The sequence below is a fragment of the Protopterus annectens genome, chromosome 7.part0 (genome assembly GCF_019279795.1).
Source record: "Protopterus annectens isolate FY-2018-M chromosome 7.part0, PAN1.0, whole genome shotgun sequence".
Lineage (NCBI taxonomy): Eukaryota > Metazoa > Chordata > Ceratodontiformes > Protopteridae > Protopterus > Protopterus annectens.
In genome coordinates this window covers 882530126-882553728 of record NC_056739.1, presented here as the reverse complement: position 1 = coordinate 882553728, position 23603 = coordinate 882530126, and the positions used below count along the sequence as shown (strand labels likewise).

At 41.0% G+C, this 23603-nt stretch overlaps 1 protein-coding gene across 1 annotated transcript in view; it reads left to right on the top strand.

The window, feature by feature from the left end:
• Positions 1 to 23603, top strand: part of LOC122806764 (sorting nexin-1-like) — a 1692021-nt gene that overhangs the window by 883906 nt on the left and 784512 nt on the right. Inside the window, exon 10 of the mRNA XM_044077461.1 lies at positions 17388 to 17481. Within this exon, the coding sequence (XP_043933396.1) occupies positions 17388 to 17481 (94 nt within the window). The remainder of the gene's footprint in view (positions 1 to 17387; positions 17482 to 23603) is intronic.

Below are 23603 nucleotides of genomic sequence, written 5' to 3'. Positions count from 1 at the left end.
TGAAAGCGCTCGTGTATTAAAGCTTTAGTTCCTTCGAGCTTTGCCTACGTTTCTTTTTTGTTAGAGGTTTCACATATCTGTTTCCTTTTTGTGTTTATATATTAAAAAATGTAGAGTGCATGTAGCTGTGCTACAGGAGACATACTTAGAAAGAACTGAATGTGTGAATTAGATAAAGAAAGGTTTTCAGGGTGGTTCTTCAGTGGAATACCTGGGACAGAGGAAAAGAGGAGTACTTGTATATTGCAAGAGGAGCACCAGTAGTGATAGAAGACAATAAAAAAAGATGGTAATGGTAGATTTGTAGTACTAAGGGGTGACAAGAGAGGAAAGACTACACTGGCATGTATTTGTATTCCACCTAAAACTGTTGTAATAGGTTCATAGGTTCATACTAGGCTATCTGCCCTAGGGCATTTATAAGCCTAGCCAGAATGTGTTTGGCTTTCGCCACCCATTTTAAATTTATTTTGCTATGCCCTTTTTCGAGGTTAGTATACTGTGCCTCTGTCTAACAGTGACACAGAAGTGATACCCGGCGTAAACCTACGATCTCCCATCCACGCATCAAGATTCCTCTTGAAGAGAGTCAATGAGGGACTCTGCCTAACCTGGACTGGGATTTTATTCCAGAGTGAAGGGAGCCTCTGGGTTATGAATCTGTCCCTCCAGCATGTCCTATTTATTTCAGTGCTGAGGTTCAAGTCTCTTGAGCGCGTAGCTCGATGGGATTTGGATTTTCTGAGGTGCAGCATGTCCATTAATTCCGGGTTGGACATGGCTTTATACGTCAGGCACAGATCGCCTCTGAACAGGCGGTATGCCACTGAGTAGAGCTGGAGTTTCTTTAACCGGGCAGCATATGGCATCTGTTTGAGCCCTTTGATCCTCTTGGTGAGGTACTTTTGGGGTCTTTCCAGTTGCTGCAGGTGTCTGGTAAGGTACATCCCAAAAGGGGCATTGTACTCAATTATGGGCCTGATGAGGGATGAGTAAAGAGGTACGATGACCTCCCTGATCTAGATGTGAATCCCTTCATGATTAGGTGGGCTATATAAAATGTTTTTCTAACCACTTTGGCCACATGGTTGTCAAATGAGAGATTGCTATCAACTTGGGTCCCCAGGTCCCTAATTACTTCTTCTGTACTTAATGGATTACCACCTATGTGGTAATTTGTGGCACTTTGTTTTTGCCAAAGGGATGACTATACACTTTTGGCATTTAGCTTGAGGCCATGGCTCTGGCACCAGTTGTCTGTTTCTATGAGGCCCTTTTGGAGGATGCTTGTGTCGGCTGGAGAGTCGATTATGGCACCCAGTTTGCAGTCATCTGCGAACTTGGTCAGCCACAGTCCTTCCGTGTTGGCCTGTACCTCCGAGAAATATATACCGAACAAGAGAGGTCCCAGGACTGAGCCTTGTGGGACACCACTTGTAACTGGTTTGGAGTCTGACATGGCTCCAGCAATTCTAACCATGTGGGTTCTGTCCTTGAGCCAGTTTGCAATCCATCTAGTGACATAGGGGTTTATATTTAAGCTGGTGAGCTTATCTATAATGCCCGAGTGGGGTATTGTATCAAAGGCTTTTGCGAGGTCCAGGTAGGCTGTGTGGACCACCTTCCCCTCGTCAATGGCCTTGGTGTCTGTTTCAAAGAAATCAACCAGGTTTAAGAGGCAGGATCTGCCCTTAACAAAGCCGAACTGGGTAGGATCCAGTGTTTGTAGGTCCCCATTATCTTTATTTATGAGGTCCATGATGATCCTTTCCATAGCTTTGCAGACCAAGCTAGTCAGGTTTATGGGGCGATAGTAATGGAGCTTAAGAAAATTCTGGGAGAAATAGTAATCTTTCAGCATGAAATACTATTTATAGGTGAGTACTAGAATTTGATTTGCAGCAATGAAGACATGTCTGGGAGCCCAGATGTGGAAGTATAACAAAGAATGGTAGATTTTGGAAGAAATGTATGAAGATATTTGGCATGGAAGATGTGAATTCAGTACCAGGAGTTGGGAGTGCATTTACATATTCCCCAAGATGTGTAAACTGGGCTAGACAGAAGTTACATTTGACAGGAACATGTGCATTTCATTGAAAGTCTTGATACGCACCCAATAACCATTTCAGATAATACACCAATAATTAAAATGAAAACACAGGGTAATAAAATAAAAATAAGACACTGGCACTTTTCCATTATCTGTTAAAAGGAGAGGAATTTAAGGAATAGGTAGGAGAAAGTATTGAGGAGTTATTAGTGAAAGAAATTTCTTCTAAAATATAGCTAAGGAGTAGGATAAAATTGAAGTGGGATTTAAATAGGGTGGAAATAATAAGGGATATGGTTAAGAAGTAAAAAGAATTAATAACAGTAATCCAAACACACTGAAAATGAGGGTCTGAATGATTTTAAAATAGTCCTTTAATAAAAACAATATTGAGCGCTTTCATCCCAACAAACCAGGGACGTCTTCAGAATACAAAGACGTGTATCCAAAACACTATTTAAATACCCTAGCTCATCAACACTAATTATGTCCGTCAATGAATAACACTTTGAAGTAATTAAGAAAATAAGTTAAATACATATAAAACAGTCCCAAATTACCCCCTTCTAAAATTAGCTAACATAAAATAACAATGTGCCAGTTACCATTGTTAGTCAATCAAAAAAGTGAATAAAAAGTACCTTGATTAAGAATTTAAGAAAATGAAATATCTTTAAACCCATTATAAAATAGTACCCATAACCTGTTAGCCCTAGTCTTCAATACTGGCATAATAGATATCAAATTATTTAATCCAAGGGGAAACATAGCTGCAGTCCTAAGCTGCCAAAATAATTCTTTGTTATTTAATGCATTCTTCCAGTCTCCACCCCGGGGATCCAAAGTGATCTGAATAACAATTCTAAAACAGTGAATTTTTTTAAATTGTTTCAAGAAGAAACCTGCTTAAAAAGAGCATTTGTTTCCTTCCCATTTTTCTTGTCATTCATATGCTTGTAAATCCTAGTCTTGAATGCACGCTCTGTTTTGCCTATATAAAAAGTTGTGCAACCATCACATTTTACCAGGTACACTATTGTACGCGTGTATCCCCCCTTAGGAAAGTAACCTTAGTTCTCACAGTATTTTCCAGAATAATTCCAGATTCTGTAGTTTATATAACTGCATTGCCTACAATTACCACAGGCTGCAGTACCTTGATTCACCTCAAAATGGTTTGATCTATTCACAAATAATTTAAGGTTGGCTGCAGTTTTTGTATGGTTTGGGTCTTACCATTTTATAACTCTCAGGGTTTACCTTAAAAATATACCAATTCTTTCTGATCACTTCCTTAATCTCTTTGGAATACTGATTATATTGTATAGCCCAAGCCTTCTCATATTTGGGTTCCTTAATATGGCCCTTACAGACATCTAGACCCGTTCCGAAAAGAGGCTTATATTTGATATTCCAGCCATGGTAAACCTCACCAATAATGTTATCCACTATATTCTTAGGCTACCCCCTAGCATAAAACATATTAGCAAGTGTGGTCAATTCATCTAAAACATCTTCACAATGAGAGGTCATCCTTGCTTATACATATGGCCTGCCCCTTTATCAAACTTTTCTTTTGTGCTATAGGGTGACTGCTAGTGTAGTACAAATATGAATTACAAAAGGTGTTCTTACAATAAATGTTGGATCTAAAACCATCCACGTTGTGGGAAATCGAAGTGTCCAAAAAAGTGATTTTGCGAGGATGGTAATTGTATGCGAATTTAAAATATTTGGTAGTGTGGTTAATGTAGTTTACAAAGTTCTCCACTTCCTCCTGAGTACCCTTCCACAATATAAAAATGTCATCCAAATATCGTAACTAGAGATGTAGGTTATTTGTAAATCTACTTTGTTCCCACCCTAATAGCACAAGATTGGCATACACGGGAGCACATGCAGCACCCATAGCAACACCCTTAGTCTTCTGGAAATGTTCTCAGTCAAAAAAAAAAAAAAAAAAACTATTTTCTAAGATGATTGCTATGAGTTCAACAACTAGGGTTCTTTTTTCATGGGTGAGGGTAGAATGGGAAAACAACATGTCCTCAAAAAATTCCAAACCCCCATCTTTAAGTATAACTGAAAAAAGGACTTGGACATTCAACGTCACATGAAGTAACTCATCAGACCAAATATCCCTTTTAAGGTGCCCTAAGAAGTCCCAAGAATCCTTAATAAGATGAGGAATTTTTTCAATCACGTTTCACCCATTGATCCACTAAAATAGTAAGGGGTAGGTCTTAGACCTGCTAGCCGAAACTATAGATCTAAACGGGGGATTGGCAACATCTTTATGGATCTTGGGAATTCCAAAAATACAAGGGATCACTGGATTTTCATTCACAAAGAACTCATAAATATCCAAAGTGATGCGCTGATTTAACACACATTCTTCCAAGTAGGAATTTATCCTACTGCATGCAATGTTGATCTGTTTTTTTTAGATACCGGAACATACGCATTTGTATCAAGCAAAATCTTCTGTATTGCATTTCACTAATCATCCACATTAAAAATAACCACACCCCCTCCCTTATCTGGCTTCATAATCCGGAAAGTACTATCCATCCTAAGTTCTTTAAATACTCAAACTTCTTCCTTAGACAAATTGTTCTGGAATTTATCATTACCTGAATGTAACCTATAAATGTCCTCCATCACAGATTTCTCAAAAATACTCACTATAGGGTGGAAGGGGGATTGAAAGTGCTTTTTCTTTTTATGTTAGAACTGATCAGTCTACATTGCTGCTCACCTAGATTATTACACTCTGAGAGTATACTATTAAAATTCAATTTCCTCATGTATAATTTTAATTAAACCAAACTGTCACCTACATTCACTTTTCTCCTAGGCGCAAATTTAAAACCTTTTAGAAACAAAAGAAAATGTTCTTTGGTAATTGTTTTATTGGTGTAATTGTAAATAGTAAATCCCTCAAATGTGTTAACAATAGAACTGCTAGAGGGAGCTAGTTCCTGTGTGAACCTCTGTCCGAATTTACCTGATCCCTCTGCGGTTGCTCCATCGTATTTGGATGGGGGTACCTTCTCTGAAAATTCCTGTTTGCTAGTTTCTCTGAGCAAGTAATATGCTGAAAATCCTGTTCAAGTAATCCGTCGTCGTAATTACTATAATAGTCTGTACCTTCCTCTCCCTCATTAAAAAACTCAGTTACTATCTCTAGTATAAAAACCATTAGGTCTATAATGGTAGTTACCATGATTACCACCCCTGTGTAAGGGCACTAATTTTCTAGTAGGGTAAACCGTTTTTTCCGAATATTGCTTCATGTCCCTATCCAACTTCCTTTTCTTTTGAAAAAGCCCATTACACCTTCTCTCAATTTTCTCTAGAATTGTTATATAAACCTTTCTATTCATTAAACAGTAAGTCACTAACAGTTTTACAATGTAAGTTCTGTAACTCTTGGCAGAGGTTATCCTATTTTCATTACAAAAAATCACATTATTCAACAATTCAATGCCACATTTGTAAAAAAAAAACATATGAAATCATGAGTCATTACCTCTTCGTAAACTAGGCCAAAAGGAAACTTAAAAGAGGCGTAGCCCTTGAGGGGACTATCTGATGTTTTACACATTCCTTCGAGTAAAGTATTTCAATTTGCAAACTTTTATATTTAAACTGTTTTTTGAAAGTATAAATCATGTCCTTCAAGGATAAGAAAGATGAGGCATCTGTTTTTACTCCCTTGTACATTATTAATTGCTTAACCACCATTAAAGCAATAGTTTTTCCTCTCTAATGTTTTTAAATGCTTGAAATTCCTCAGAACGGGGAAATTCTCCATTACATGCACGACTAGAGGCTTGTGAAATAAATTTATTTGCACCAGGCACAGAGCCAGAAAAAGGTCTAGTATCTGACCCACAGTTAAAGTACCCGATGGAGAGGTGGTAGTTAATTCCATTTGAATAGATTCACTGGTAGCAATGGATGAACAAAAGTTAGAATCCTTATTGCTGCCTGGCTTAGAGTCCAATCCACCATTGCTTCTCTCATTGTTCGTACTCTAGACTTCCTTCCTCACCAGGCTTGTTACACCAGACGCAGAGTGATTCACAGCCTTAAGTTATACAGTAGCCGAAGAGGGACTAAAACCATTGACAGACAAGCACGAAGGGGGAAGTAAGACAATTACCACATCTCCTTTTAGCCCCATGGCAATCCGGTTGTGAAAAAAGTTCAATATGACGAGTAAGCTCACCCTTAATGCAAGCTTACATCTTCATTCAGCTGTGCCACCTCACTATTGTAAGCTGGAGTTGAAGCCAATTCAAACTGGTCCAAAGTGTCCATGCTAGCCCTCACTGCAAAGAAACTTGAAAAGTAGAAAAAGTGGTGCAGTGCACATAAACAAGAACCAATAACCGTAATCCAGACGCACTGAAAATGAGAGTCTGAATGGTTTTAAAACAGAGTCCTTTAATGAAAAAATATTGAGTGCTTTCATCCCAACAAACCAGGGACTTCATCAGAATACAAAGACGTGTATCCAAAGTATTATTTAAATACCCTATCTCATCAACACTAATTACATCCGTCAAGGAGTAACACTTTGAAATAATTAAGAAAATTAAAAAACAAGTTAAATGCATATAAAACAGTCCCAAATCACCTTTATAAAATTACCTAACATAAAATAACACACTGCCAATTACCACTGTTAGTCAATCAAAAAAATGAATAAAAAATACCTTGATCGTTTAAGAATTTAAGAAAATGGAAAACCTTTAAACCCATTATAAAGTAGTACCTATAAATTATTAGCTCTACTCTTCAGTACTGGCAAATACTCATTTTCAATGTGTTTGGATTACTGTTATTGATTCTTGTTTATGTGCATTGCACCGCTTTTTCTACTTTTCAAGTAAAAATAATTATTTAGAGGAACTGACAAATGTTAAAGTATTGCAGAATAGGGGGAATCTCACAGAACAAGAGGAGCAACTGCAGAATACTAAACAGAAAATAAGGGATTCCCTTGATAATATGCATGAGTTTAGAATAATTGCTGTTAAGCAACTTTTTTTGATGATAAACTCCTGGGCTCAAAAACTTTTAGAAAAATGTCTCCGGCAACAGAAAATAAAGGTCTGTCGCCAAGCTTAGGGAAGCCTATAACAAGGAAGATAAGAGATCCTGTAGCGGTACTACAAATATTTCAGAAATTCTGTGAAAGTCTGTATAAAGCAGAGAAATATGGAAAACAAGAAAAGTTACAAATGAAAATGTTTATGGAAGAGTTAAATATGCCAAGGTTAGAGGTACATGGAACTCATTTACTAACCGTTAGGATAGGAGGAGATGAGATAAAAATGGCAATGTATAACCAATCCACAAGAAAGTCCCCAGGAATAGATAATATTTCTGTGGAAGTTTGGAAGCTAGGATGGAAAAACCTAAAGATTTGGAATGTTTTGTTTAGCAGTATTTTAAGAAAAGTACCAACATCCTGGAAGAAATTGTTGGTAGGTGTAATACCTAGAGAGGGTAAAGATCCATCTGATCCAGCTTCATGCAGGCCCATTTCAATACTAAACCATGCTTAAGTGTTTGTCTGTAATGGCTAAAAGCATGGCAAAAGTGATGCCCAAATTGATGAATATGGATCAGTGTGGTTTTGTGGAGGGGAGGCAAACATTTGATAACATTAACAGAGCATTGATGATCTGGAGTGAAGCAGAATGTAAGAAAATACCACTGCTGGTGGGTTTTGATTCAGAGAAAGCATTTGACAGAGTAAGCTAGGACTTTATGAGCAGGGCAATTGAAGCATTTGCATTCCGTGATAAAATTATAAGGTTGATTAGGAGGATATATAAGATATCTGAAGTAAAAACGTGGGTGGGGTCCTCTCTGATTTCTGCTTGAGCAGAGGAACTAGACAGGGGTGTCCTCTTTCCCCCTTTGGTGGTTGCATTATATTTAGAACCATTGGCAAAGAAAATAAGGGACTCAGAAATTCAGGGATGTAGTCGGTATGGTAGTCAAGAAAAGCTGGCTCTACTTGCAGATGATATTTTATACATGATAAAACTAGAAAAGGATATTTCAGTGTTGTAGAACATCTTGACAGTTTCATATCTTTTCTGGATACAGACTTAATGAAGTTATAACAAAGACAATAGCTATAAGTTATGTACCCACACACGAATTGATTCAGCAGGAACCATATTTATGGGGACATGATAAAATTAAGTACTTCAGACTGTGGATTATAAGTTATTCCGATATGGCAGCGAAGGTTATGTGAGAATAGATTAAACAAAAGATAATACAAAAACTGAGAAATTGTTGGGTTACCACCTGTCCCACTTTGAGAGGGACACTCCCTCTTTGGGCAGTTGTGTCCTGACAAAAAATATTAAAAAGGGCAAATGTCATGAGATTGTAGGACATAATTATGTCCCGTATTTTATGTAATAGTTGCATAAAATAGTTATTTCTGTATCTAAAATGCCTAAATGTTACAAGAAACATAATAAGCAACTAAACTGCTACAAGAATAAGCTTTTATTTAGGAAAAAAAGTTAAGTTCTGTCCTTTGTACTGACCGTGGGTATGTCGGCCTGTAAAATCTGATGTGTGTCCCGAAAATGTCCCACTTTGGCCATTTGAAAAGGTGGCAACCCCAAGAAATTGGTAACTCTTGTTATGGATAGTAAGATACAAGCAGTTAAAATGTTTAGTTCCTTTAGTCTTGTACACACTTCTGGCATAGTTTGTATCAAGCAGAAAAGACGTTGTGGATAGCAGTTGATGAAGAGCTTGAAGGATTTTATGTAGGAGGGGAAGGAGACAAGAGTCAAAGTGGTATAAGCTGATTCTTCTAATAGAACAAGGTGGATTGGGATTGCCTGATTTGAAGGGGTATTTCAGAGCTACACAGTTAAGGCTCTTATACATAGCACAAGCAGAAACCTATAATTCAAAGTGGAAAGGGATGATGATGAAATGGGGAGCAGCACAAGAATGAAGGAGAGACTGGGATTTTGTATGTATACCTTTAAGGAGAATAACAAAAACATCATACAAAATTTTATGTTCACGAAGTAGCAGAAAGTATTCCAAGAACTAAACCAACACGGGAATGGAGAAAGAAGATTCTGCCAGCAAGGATGACTGCAGTTAGGGATCCAGATAGTAGGCAAGAGGGGGCTGGAATTTATTGGAGAAAACTGGCAAAGGAACCAAGGTATTAGGAGCAGATAACCAGAGAGGGAAAGGTAATAGAATGGGAAGACATCAAGAATTTATTTGGACTGCAGGTTAGAGCATGCCTTCCCTATCAAGGATTGATATCTGAGTATAGGCAAAGGGAAAGAAATAGGGAGGTCCTAAGCAAAAAAAAACAGCACTGGCAGAGTTTTTAGTAGAATCCAAAACAGAAGCTGCTATTAAAAAAGGAATAATTAGTAGACATTAAAAAGATTACATGACAAGTGTAAGAATCAGAGAAGGTTAGAAAGTATTGGGAAGAGAGACTGGATAAGGGATTTACAAAGAAGCAGTGGGGGGATATATGTACGTCTCCAAATATGCAACAGAATGTAGAAGATTTGGGATTTTTGCTTGAAAATGTTTACGTAGGTATTTTTATACCGCGAGTAGACTTCAGAAAGTTTTTCCTTAGGAAGACGGCACATGGAGGTGTGACTGAGAAGAAAGAGATAATTTTGACCATATTTTGTGGGAGTGTAATGGGTTGGCAGTGTTTACAGATTCCCTGCAGACTTCTCTATCAGAGATACTGGATGAGCCAATTGGTGTATCTAGAGAAATGATTTTTCTGAGCTATGATACAGAATCAGAATTGTCTAGCCATAGTAAGGCCTTGCTTAGTCTAATTATTGTGGCTTTCAAAAAAAGAAATTACTAGAAAATGGAAATCAAAGTCTAAACCAAATGTGCTAGTAGTAGTGAATAAATGTGGTAACAAAGATAAAACAACTGGAATTGGGATCTTTAGAAAGAAAATGTGAATTATGGGAACAGTACATACAGGGGAGGAATGAAGTTTTAAATAAGGCAGGATTTGAATGACCTATGTAATGTTTGACTGGCAGTGATTGGGTAGATTGTAAGGGGGTATGTAGAATGTTTGCAAATAAAATTGTCAGTATGGGTTGCGATGTATAATGCTTGCAACGAAGATTATGTCCATATGGTATGTTTTCACTTCTGGAAATGTATGACTGCCTAGTCATAAGTGATAATTTTAATCAAGATGTTTCTTGTTTAAAAAAGTCCATTTTAAGGCTCGTTTCTCTGGTTCTACAGTATACATTCAAGGAGCTATTTTCTGGTATTTTTGTTCTCTGTCAAGGCAAACATTTTGGCATGGCAGACCATGGATCTCCCCATTTAATGCATGCCCATTTTGAATTGTTTTCTAAAGAGGAGTCCATATATACCAGGCCTTTTAGAACGCATGTGGCTCCTCCTTGAGATCTCAACTTTGTTTTGGAAAAAATTACTCCATTTGAACTATCTGATCATTGTGATTTAAAGCTCTTAACATGAAAACATTTTTGCTGATCGTTTGATTTCTACAGGAAGAGTACTTGAGTTGCAAGATGTTATGCTGGGTCAACCTTATGTCATTTTCCTCGAAGATGATACATTCTTCTTTTTATGCCTAAAGTGATATTTAGGTTTACCTTGAGTCGGGCTATCTGTATCTCCCTGCCTTTTTTGTGGAACCTAAAAATGAGGGATACATGATTCTTCATTCTCTGGCTGTCCAAAGACAACTTGGATATTATCTTAACAAGAATTTCAGAAATTCTGATTAGTTTTTCATTTCGTATGCAGGTAAGAAAAATGGACAACATGTGTGAAAGTTTACTATTTCCAAATAGTTGGCTTATGCTTTTACCTTCTAATATACCCACCACAATAAGGCAATTCCAGGCAGTGTCAAGACTCAGTCTACCAAGGCATTGGCTTCATCTGTGGCTTTTTGGATGCATTTTAGAGTATTGTAGAAGCAGTAACATGGATGTTTGTGTTTCACTGTTGCAGTCATGACTGTAGGGTTCTCCCCTGCCGGCAGGTAGTCCTCGGTCGGCCAGAATCCCAAAGTCTGGGTCCAGCGTCAGCTGTTCAACCATGCTCCCTGACATCAGAGCGCCAGGAGTACAAAGCTGACAGCCGACGCCATCTTCTCCAGTCTTTCTTGCCGTGTGGTGCCAGCAGTTCGCAAGTGCCGGTCGGATGACTCCTGACGATTTTTTCTGATAAACTTCAGTCCGAAGGCTTTCTTCTCCACTCAAAGCTAAGTACCCCGTTGGGGAAACTTTTTCTTGCTCCAGTCCGATGTCAGAAAAAGTTAATAATTGTATTTTATGTGGGAAGCAAATACCTCATAAGGATTTTCATTCTTACTGTATTCCTTGCTTAGGCCCTGAGCACGACGTTGCTAGTTGTCTGTTTTGTGCTAGATTCAATCAACGTACAATTAAACGAAGGTACAATTTTGCTTTTCATTACTTCGGTAGGCGCTTTAACTACAAAATGTCGTCGGATACGGTTCCGGCTACCGGAGTTCACAAACGTCGCAAGGATGAAGACAAGCCTCTGAGGTCCAAATCTGACTATATCGCACAAGCGGAGCCAGCTTCAGGTTCGGCCGTCGTCAGTGAGGTGCTTTTGCAGCCCCTGTCGTCGGCCATTTCAAAACAGATGCCCGATACGGACTCTCACGAGGAGCCAACTAGGCCTTTGAATATTTCTATTGCAGGACCTTCGGACAATGCTCCTTCGGATGGGTCTGGAACCGCTGTGCAGGTACTGTCTTCTGAAGGGGTTTTCAGGCCTACTCAGCTTCTAATAAAGGCAAAGACAAAGGCAAAGACTGCAACACAGGCCTCTTCTGAACCGGCTCCCAAGTCACAGAAACAGTTACTCAAGATGGCGGAGGATATACTTACTATGATTAGGGGTTCACATCCCCCTCCAGATAAAAGGCCAAGGCAGGATGTTTATTATGATTCCTCTGATCAGGCTTCTGTTTCTTCAGTTTCTTCTTCTGACCAGGAATATTCTTTCCCTCCTTATGAGGATTCTGATGCTGAGGAATCCATTCCTTCAGCTTCTCCCCCTGAGGATTTCTCTTTTGGGGAAACTTTGCATGAAATGAGGGAGCATTTCCACTGGGAAGGACAGGAGTATTCGGAATCTAAGAAAAGACTAAGGGATTTTCTTCTTCTCCCCCAACATAGACCCCTGGCTATTCCTCCTGTTTTGGATATTGTGGATGATGCTTTTTCGGAGGCTAACTTAACCCCTTACTCTTTTCCTCCTGCTCCTGTTAAGCCTGATAGATATTACAGGGTTCCTGATTCCCACCAGTTTTTATACAAGAACCCTTCTGCTGACCCTGAAACCATTTCTCAGGGTCCCAAGGGAGTTAAGGCTGCTTCTGCCAAAAATCCCATTCCCACTGAAAAGGATTCTAGATCTTTAGAAAGATGGGGCAAAAAAGTGTACACTTTTGCTACTTTGTCCATTAGGGCTTTAAGCTGTCAGTTTCATATGCTGAAATACCAGCAATTTCTCTTGTCTGTTTTAAAACAAAAGCTTACTTCCATTTCTGCCTGTGCAGATAAGGAATTACATGACTTATTGCATGCCACTGAACAAGTTGGGAAGCATGGTTTACACTGTGGATTTGATGCCTTGGAGGCTTCTTGTCATTAGAAGGCATGCATGGCTAAAGGAACAAAATTTGCCAGAACAAGTAAAAGCTAAATTATTGGATGCTCCTGTTCAGCATAATGTTTTGTTTGGATCAAAAGCTGAAGAGGTGATTAAAAAGATGGAGGATAAGGCAAAATCCATGCAAACAGTTAAAGATTTCTTACAAGTACAGCCACCAAGATTTAGCAGGAATTGGCCTTCTAAAAATTGGTCCTTTCCCACTTCAGACAGGCCTCCGAGGGGTAGATATAGACGCTCCAGAGGAAGGCCTCAAACACAAGCTTCTTATAGACCAAGACAGTGGACTGCTTCCACCCCTAGGGGAGGAGAGGATAGGTCACAATCTCATAGGAAACAAACTCAATGACTCCCTCTGTTGGGCTGCAGGAACTTCTTGCCTGGAAGCCCCTCTCGGAGGAAAACTCTCTCTTTTTTATCAAAATTGGACTCATATAACCCAAGACAAGTGAGTTCTGGATGTGGTTTTAAGAGGTTACAAATTCCATTTTCATACCCTGCCAAGGCCATACGGATGGCCAGACCTTCCAAAACATCAGTGGACAGAGGCCTTAAACCAGGTGGAAGCTCTTTTGGCTATGAAAGCCATAGAACTGGTTCCACTTTCAGAGATGGGACAAGGTTTTTACTCCAGGCTCTTTCTAGTCCCCAGGAAGCAAAACTCATGGAGACCCATTCTGGATCTGTCAGTCTTGAACACCTTTCTAGAGATTCCAAAATTCAAGATGCTTACTCTACAGCAGCTACTTCCAATGCTATCCAAAGATGCATGGATGGTAACTTTGGATTTAAAGGAGGCATATTTACACATTCCCATCAGGCAGGAACGCAGAAAATACATCGGGTTCAAGGCCGGATCGAGGCACTTTCAATATCTGCGCTGCCCTTTGGATTGTCTACTGCGCCCAGGGTCTTCACCAAATGCCTGGCTCCAGTAGTAGCTTACTGCAGACTCAAGGGAATTCAAATTTACCCTTATCTGGACGATTGTCTAATTCAGGCAGACAGCAAGGATGTCTTATTCCAGCATCTAGAGTTTGTACAGAACCTCCTCAAGTTCCTGGGATTCTCTGTAAACATAAAAAAGTCAAATTTGACACCCTCACAACAGATAACTTTTCTGGGTGCTCTTCTAAACACCACAACCCAGATGGCATTTCTGACATCCGAAAAACAATTACAGCTGGCTTCAACTTTCAAAACCTTGGCAACTTTAACTCAGCTATCTGCAAGGAGATTCCTGCAGGCTTTGGGTTACATGGCCTCCTGCATCCTTCTCGTACCTTATGCAAGACTGCACATGAGGAAAATACAGTGGTACCTAAAAAGTGTATGGTCTCAGCATTGCCACAGTTTAGACATACTGATCTCCGTCCTGCCTTGCCTTCAAAAGGAATTTCTTTGGTGCTCCAGGGCATGTACTCTAAACAAAGGGAAGCCCTTCTGTCTGCCTCCTGCCACTCAGATTCTAACCACGGACTCCTCGGATTATGCTTGGGGATCCCATTTTCAGGGCAACTGTCTGCAGGGCCTTTGGACAAAGGATCAGAAGCTCCTGCATATCAATTTAAAAGAAATGTTAGCCGTTCAGAAAGCTCTAATGGCCTTCAGGAATCTTTTACAACCAGGACAACTACTAATACGGACAGACAACACCATAGTTATGTGGTACATAAACAAGCAAGGGGGATCTCATTCCTACCCTCTTTGCAGACTAGCCATGGATTTATGGAACACAGCTCTAGCTTGCAATCTGGACCTTCAAGCTCAGTTTCTACCAGGGAAGCAAAACTTCCTGGCAGACGGTCTGAGCAGTAACCTTTCGGATCCATACGAGTGGATGCTGGACACCAAAATATTCAGGATGATAACAGCAGTCTGGGGATGTCCTCGCATAGACCTCTTTGCATCCCATCTCAATCAACTACATTATTTTTGCACCAGGACTTTCCACAAAGAAGCTTGGAAAGTGGATGCCCTATCATTCAGTTGGAGGAACCTCTCGGGATATGCCTTTCCGCCTCTTCCTCTTCTTCCACGGGTATTATTAAAGATAAAACAGGACAAGCCCAAGATGATAATCTTACTGGCCCCAAATTGGCATCGACAGTTTTGGTACCCAACTCTAAAAAACCTATGTCGGGAGCCCCCTTGGGTTTTACCTCAGTCTCTGAACCTTCTGTCCCAACATCAGGGTCAGGTTCTACACTCTGATGTCAGAACTCAGCCTGGCGGCCTGGTTAATCCAGGGCCTTTGATTTCTTCTTTCCTACCCAAGCAGGTTATGGATGTCATTTTAGAAGCCAGACGTCCTAGCACTAGAAAATCTTATGCAGGAAAATGGAAAAGATTTTGTTCCTGGATGCAGGCTCAGGATTCTGATCCTCTTCTTCCGAACATTCCTTTAATTTTACTTTACTTGACAGATCTCTTACATAAGGGCCTCTCTTTCTCTTCCATTAAGATACATGCCTCTGCTATTTCTGCTCATTATAATACAGACCCTCCAATCTTTTCCCACCAGCTCATGAGACAGTTTCTCAGAGGAGCTAAGAATTTAAGACCTCACTAGATCTCCTCCCATTCTGGCTTGGGATCTCAACTATGTTTTGGAAAAACTAACCTTGCCTCCTTTTGAGCCTGCTGCCTCTTCTGACATCAAGTTTTTATCTTGGAAGACAGCTATCCTGTTGGCCCTTACCTCTGCCAGGAGAGTTTCAGAGTTACAAGCTCTTATGGCTGTGGAACCTTATATTATTTTTCATCCAGACAGGGTGTCTTTGAGGACTAATCCTACCTTCATGCCTAAGGTGGTTTCCAAAGTGGCTTTAAATCAAACTATCCACTTGCCAACTTTTTTCCCCACTCCTCAAAATAAAGGGGAAAGGATCTTACATTCCTTGGATGTACACAGACAACTACGTTTTTACCTGGACAGAACCAAGGACATCAGAAAATCAGAACAATTGTTTGTTTCTTATGCTTCAAGTTCCCAAGGTAAAGCCATTTCAAAACAGACCATTTCTAAATGGATTGCTCATGGAATCAGATTTTGTTATTCACACCATGGAAAGCAAATCCCAGGGAGTATACGGACTCATTCCACTAGAGCTGCTGCCACTTCTGTGGCCTTCCTCAGGGGAGTTCCTACCAAAGACATTTTGGAAGCTGCAACTTGGAGTTCAGTGCATACTTTTTCTAAGCACTACAATCTACCTCTCTACTCTAAGTCTAGGGCAGGCTTTGCCTCTGCAGCTGCCCCTTCTTCTTTATGACCACCTCCCTTTCTTTCAGCTTTGGGATTCTACCCTACAGTCATGACTGCAACAGTGAAACACGATGAACATAGTACAGTTGTGTACACCTACCATAAATGTAGATGTTCGAGTGTCTTCACTGTTGCAGTCTGGGTTTCCCTCCCTCCTGTCTCCTCTTACTTTTACTTTTGTGTGGTTCCTTTTTTCACCATTCTTCTGAGGTGTATTTGCAAAGGATATGGGACCTTTCTCATTTTGGGACTCCTGACATCTGGGGCAAGAAAAACTGGAGAAGATGGCGTCGGCTGTCAGCTTTGTACTCCTGGCGCTCTGACGTCAGGGAGCATAGTTGAACAGCCGACACCGGACCCAGACTTTGGGATTCTGGCCGACCGAGGACTGCCTGCCGGCAGGGGAGAACCCTACAGTCATGACTGCAACAGTGAAGACACTCTAACATCTACATTTATGGTAGGTGTACACAACTGTACTTTCTCAGTACCTACTTTTACAAAGTGCTACAAACTAGATTCCTTCTTAAGATCTAAAGCAGGCTTTGTTAGTACTATTCTCCAAAGGTTCCTGGACCCTCATTCATGCCCTCCTAGTCAGTATAGGCTATGGCTCTTCAAGAAAAATCTTGATGATTGGATGGGATATAGGAAATTTACCCCGGGGATCACTTCTATGGCTCTGCTCAACAGTGGCACAGGAAAAATTTTTTCTTGGGTGGCAAAAGCCAGGGTACCTTTTTGGCTGGGCTTGTATAGGCCCCAGGGCCGATAGCCTAGTTACCTACCTATGAACCTATGGTAGTTTTACCCATACAGCTAAGACTACTGCAACAGTGATCAAATGATTAACATAGTACAGTTGCGTAAGTAAACTTATCGTAACAGCAGATGTTTGAATGATCACTGCTGCAATAGCGGCTCCCTCTCTTTCCCTTATATGTTTTTGTCAGGGTGAGAATTTTTTTTTTCCCCTAGCATTCACCTCTTTCAAGGCTCTTGTGCCCATCTGTCAGTTGTTATAAAAGCTTTGAGGGGCTTGGTGCCCAAGCCTCTTTTTTTTTCCACAGCTTTGGTTGAGCTAGTAATGGTTTGGGGATGTAGAGAGGGTGCCTTTAAGCTTTAGAAGCTTGGCCAAGTTGTTACATACTTAATAGGACATGACCCATATAGCCCAGGGTACTACAGCAGTGATCATTTGAACATCTGCTCTTAAGGTAAGTTTACTTACATAACTGTACTTTGCAGCACTTAACATTTGTTTCTACAACTCTTAAGAGTGCACTATTTTAGTTGATCTAATTTTATCTTTTATAGTGGTTTGAAGAAAAGCTTCAGGAAGTGGAATGCGAAGAGCAGCAGTTAAGGAAATTACACGCTGCTGTAGATGCTTTGGTCAGTCACCGCAGAGGTAAAAGAAGAAAGGAGAATAAGGATCCCATTTTTATTATTTGAGTGCATCATGATAGCTTGTTTTAGTATTCAAAATATGAATAAAAATTCTGATTGAACAATAGAATCCAAATGTAAAATCTTTGTGTACTGTCCAGAATTACTAAGTTTGGTGTTTAGAACCTAACTTTATAATTTACCAATTTGAGCATTGTTCTACCAAACAGTACATAAATTACTAAAATCAAAAATGGAATTTCAGAAGTTGAAATAATTAGCAACATACCTGTAGTCTTTTGCAAAGCTTTCTGAAAAGTGCTCTATACTTCCAAATAAAATAGCTCATTTGAGTCAGTCTAGGTACACTTGTGGGTTAATAAACAGAGACTGTGCTTTGTTTGGGGTTCGCACGCATGGTTTATTCCACAACAATGCAGTCTCTCTCTAATTTTTATTAAATTTGATTTGAATAATGGGATAAACTGTGTGTGTGGGGGTGGGGGTGGGGGGCAGTGTACTAGCCCTCTTATATATTTTGTTTTTTTTTTCTGTTGCTAAAATTGCATCTTTTATGTATTATTAGTCGTGATTACTCCCCCCCCCCCCCTCTGATGTGCTGTGTTAGTATAGTGTGTTTGGATTTATGGAAGGAAATACCTCCAGGTCATAAGTACTCCTTTTTGGGAGAATAGGAATGGGAAAGGTGTATTGGTGAAAATTACTTTACTTCCTGCAGGTATAGTACATTAATATATCCAGACACTGCTCCATGCTCCTCAGTGTATTTGCAGCCCTCCATCCAAAGGGCCATTGTGATAATTTGACAAAACCTTCACATGGTTAGCACGTCCAGATTATGAGCAATGCCTGTAGCCTTTAAGGATCTGGTAGATGTTCACAGGCATGTTTATGATATTCTTTGAACATGGATTGCCATTACAATATGGTAAGCTATGTGGGTTCTACACCTTCTGTATTGAGCAGCTTTCCAAAGCTGTGACCCTACAAGAGCTTCTGCTACCAGGAGTGCATGAGGTGCTGCATATAAAAGGCAGGTGGAGTGCTCAAAATCTTCACAACTTTTTTTGCTGACAAAATGAGTGCTTTCTTGGCAAATCCTGTTCGTTTGCAAGCAGTCTTCACAGTGGGCAAATTAGTTTCCTTTGGGGAAGGCCCTCCTACTTTTATTGGTGTTTGAGAAAAACTTGTGCTTTTTCTCTGTTTCTTGTGCTTAAAACGGAGAGATTTGGGACTGTCATCTTATGAAAATGGAACTCTCATGTTGGTGCCTGTGTAAACTTTGTGTGAGGAAATTTTTTTTTTTGTTACTAAAAACTTGACTGTTTATTTACTTGACTGTTGGAGTCCCTTCAGAGGACCAGGGAGAGCTACTCTTGTTGGTCCTGGGAGAGGGAACAGGGAAGGTTTCCTTGTTGTGCCAGACTGTTGTGCCCATCCCTAGGGAAGCAGCTGCCATCAGTAACATGGTTTGCCCCATTTTTTTCTGTTAAAAAGAAACGTATGTGCTCCTCCTCAAATTTCTTCAGAGAGGAGTAGTTTAATGGGTCTGGCTTAGGGTTAAATTCAGGCCATTGATCCTGCTTGTAAAATAGTTTTTGGTAAATGTAAGAGGGATTCCTCTTTTCCTGAAAAGATTCAAAATTCTGAATTTGAACAGGAAGATGTAGGGATAGATTCATTTTTTCCCCTCAGATTTCTGATTCAGACTTAGAGGAGAGGTCATTTTTATTATCCCTGTGGGGTTTTCTTTTGTTTTGTGACTGTTACTAGAATGTGCCAGTGTTTTCAGTGGGAGAACACTGAAGTTTCTCAATCCCTCAAAAATACTGTGAGTTGTTAGAGGGATTTTATACCCATTCCTCCTATTCTATCAATTTTAGAAGATGTGTGCGTTACTGCCTGCTCTTTTCCCAAGAAACCAGCTGCCCCTAAAAAGGCAGATAGGATGTATAAAATTTCTGTATTTTAAATTTGTATACACTATTCCCAAACCTGACCCAGCAGTTATAGTCTTAGTTGATCCTGATGTTCATCGTGCATACAGCTGCAGTAATCACAGATGGGCTCTCTGCCGTCAGGCGGGTCCTCGGTCGGCCGAATTCCAAAGTCTAGGTCCGGCGTCGGTTGTTGTCGCTTTCTTTCCTGACGTCAGTGCGACAGGGGTATACAAGACACAGCCGACGCCATTTTCTCCAGTCTTTTTTGCCGCGCGGTGCCCGAAGCAGAAGCAGTTCGCAAGTGCCGGTCGGCCAGCTCCTGAATTCCGAAAATTGGAAACCAAGTCTTCATTAAAGCTAAGTACCCGTTGAAACTTTTCTTGCCTCAGACCGATGTCAGAAAAAGTTAACAATTGTATTTCTTGTGGGAAGCAAATACCGCATAAGGATTTCCATTCCCTCTGCATACCTTGTTTAGGCCCAGACCATGACGTCTCGGGCTGTTGCTTTTGCACTACTTTCAATAAAAAGACCACGACGTCTCGGGCTGTCGCTTTTGCACTACTTTCAATAAACGCACTATTAAGCGTTGGGCGGAGTTCGCCCAACACTTTTTTGGTAAAGCCTTTGATTATAAAATGTCGTCGGAGACTCCGACTACTGTTTTGTACAAAAAATGCAAGGACAAGGACCGACACGCGAGGTCTGCGGTCCCCACCGACACCACGCCAAAACCGGCTACACGTGGTCCGGTTCTCAGCGAGACGCCTATGCAGTCCCTGGCTACCGATGACACTTCTTTGGCGGTGTCTTCTGTAACTGAGACCGCTGGTACCTCGGCCCATACCCAGACTACAACCACCGAAGCCATTGTGAGTGTTGAGCCTCCTAATGTGGACAGGTCCACTTCCACCCATGGTGTCTTTAGACCCTCATCTTCCTTTTCCATTAAGGCCTTCACTAAGTCCAAATCAGCCAGGCATCCGAAGAGGCCTGTTGCACAGGGCCCATCCCCAGGCCCCATGCCTAAAAAGCAGATGCTTAAAATGGCTGAGGATTTAATTACTCTTATCAGGGGTTCCCAACCCCCTCCAGACAAGAGACCCAGAGTGGAGGAAGATTCTCCCTCTTCTGATCAGGGCTCCATTTTTTCAGAACATTCTGATGTAGAGGAACACTCTTACTCCCCTTTTGAAGATTCTGATGCAGAGCAGTCCATTCCTTCTGTATCTCCTCCTGAGGATTTTTCTTTTGGGGAAACCTTGCACACCCTGAGGGAACACTTCCATTGGGAAGGCCAAGACTTTTCTGATTCCAAGAAAAGACTTAGGGAATTTCTTTTGTTACCTCAACACAGAACTCTGGCGATACCTCCTGTCTTGGACGTACTTGATGTTTATTCGGAGGCTTGCCTTAATCCGGATTCCCTGCCTCCTGCCCCAGTCAAGCCTGATAGGTACTACAGAGTTCCTAACTCTCACCAATTTCTTTACAAAAGCCATAATGCTGACCCGGAAACCATTTCTCAAGGCCCCAAGGGAATGAAGGCCTCTACTGCTAAGAATCCACTACCTTCCGAAAGAGAGTCAATATCCTTAGAAAGGTGGGGAAAAAAGGTATATACCTCGGCCACCCTAGCCATGAGGGCCTTAAATTGTCAGTTTCATATGCTTAAATATCAACAGTTTCTGTTATCACAATTAAGAAATAAAATGTCTCGACCTGTACAACCAGATTTGAAGGAGTTGCAGGATATGATGCATAGTGCAGAACAAGTGGGTAAACACACCTTACAATGTGGCTGTGATGCCCTAGAGGCCTCAAGTAGAGCTGCTGTTACAGGTTCAGTCATTCGTAGACATGCATGGCTTAGGGAACAAATCTTGCCTGATCATGTGAAAGCTAAATTACTAGATGCTCCTTTACAAAAGGATGTGCTATTTGGTACTAATGCTATGGAAAATGGAAGAAAAAGCCAAATCTATGCAAACTGTCAAAGCTTTTCTGCAGGTTCAACCACCATGTTTTAGCAGAAATTGGCCTTCTAAAAACTGGTCCTTTTCAGCCACGGACAAGCCCCAAAGAGGTAGATACAGGCGCACAAGGGGCAGAGGGCAATCACAAGGATCATATAGAGGCAGGCAATGGCAAACTCCAGCACCAAGTGGTGGCGAAGACAGTGCACAACAATACAGGAAACAAACCCAATGACTTCCTCCTTTCTATGCCAAGCAAGTCTCAGCTGACAGCACCCTTGGGAGGAAAGCTGGCATTATTTACAAGAAATTGGCATATTGTCACAACAGACAAATGGATCCTGGACGTTATAAACAGAGGCTACAGATTTCATTTTCACACTCTCCCAAAAATGAGAGGCATGCCAAACCTGCCACACAATCAAAGGGCAGAGGCACAACTACAAATTTCAAAGCTCATAGACATGAAAGCTATTCAAGAGGTACCTACTCACGATCAAGGTCAAGGTTTTTATTCCAGGCTATTTCTGGTACCAAGGAAAGGAACCGACTGGAGACCCATTTTGGACTTATCCATCCTAAACACATTCTTACTCGTACCAAAATTCAAGATGCTCACATTACAGCAGCTTCTTCCCATGCTGGGCAAGGAGTTTTGGCTGGTAACATTGGACCTCAAGGAGGCATACCTGCATGTCCCAATCAGACAAAGCTGCAGAAGATACCTCAAATTTCTTGCAGGTTCAATCCACTATCAATTCTCTGCATTGCCCTTTGTCTTATCTACTGCTCCCAGAGTATTCACGAAATGCCTGGCATCAGTAATTGCCTACTGCAGACTTCAAGGGATACAAATTTACCCTTATTTGGACGACTGCCTGATCCAAGCGGACAGCAAGCACATATTTCTGGAACATCTGGCTTATGCAACACGGTTACTGAATTCTCTGGGATACACAAAGAGAAATCCAGGCTAACACCATCTCAGAAAATAACTTTCCTGGGTGCCAACTTGGACACAAACACCCAGATGGCCTATCTTACGCCAGAAAAACAGGGGCAACTAACTCAGTACTTCAAAACACTAGCAAATTGTACCAGGCTTACTGCAAGGAAAATCCTGCAGGCTCTGGGCTTCAAGGCATCTTGCATTCTTTTAGTCCCATGTGCAAAGTTGCATATGAGGAAACTTCAATGGTACCTAAAAAAACCTATGGTCTCAACACAGCCACAGTTTGGAAACAATGATACCAATAATTCCATGTTTGCAAAAGGAATTTCTATGGTGGGCCCAAGCATGTCAAACAAACACAGGTCTCCCATTTTGCAAGCCTCAAGCAAATCAAGTCATCACAACAGACGCCTCAGATTACGCCTGGGGGGCGCACATGACAGACAGGTGCATTCAGGGCAAATGGTCCCAAAAGGAAAAGCACCTTCACATCAATCAAAAAGAAATGCTAGCAGTGATAAATGCAATTACAGCTTTCAAGGACCTCCTGCATCCAGGACAATTATTGATAAGAACAGACAACACCACAGTAATGTGGTACATAAACAAACAAGGAGGAACACATTCATACTCCCTGTGCAGACTAGCCATGACACTTTGGAACTTGGCTCTGGAATGGCAAATCAAACTTCAAGCACAGTACTTGCCAGGCTTGGAAAACATGCTGGCAGACGATCTAAGCAGAAATATAACAGATCCACACAAATGGAAGTTGCATCCTCAAGTGTTTACAAAGATAATCCAAGTGTGGGGGAGGCCAGACATAGATCTCTTCGCCTCCCACAGGAATCATCAATTGGAAAAGTTTTGTTCAAGGACCTTTCATCCAAAGGCCTGGAGAGTGGACGCCCTTTCATTCAGTTGGACAGCATGGACAGTTTACGCTTTCCCACCTCTGCCTCTTCTGCCCAAGGTCCTCTTGAAAGCAAGAGCAGACAGACCGAAGATGATACTGATCGCTCCAGACTGGCCAAGACAACACTGGTACCCACTCCTGAGGAGCATAACACATGCTCCTCCCTGGCCCCTACCTCTAATGCCTCTTCTGCTGACTCAGCACAGCTACAAAACTCTTCACAGTCAGCTGAAAACACTCAATCTCGCTGCATGGAAAATTCCTTAACACCACAACAGACCCTACTCCCCAAGGAGGTGCAGGATGTCATTTTGGAGGCCAGAAGGCCATCTACTAGAA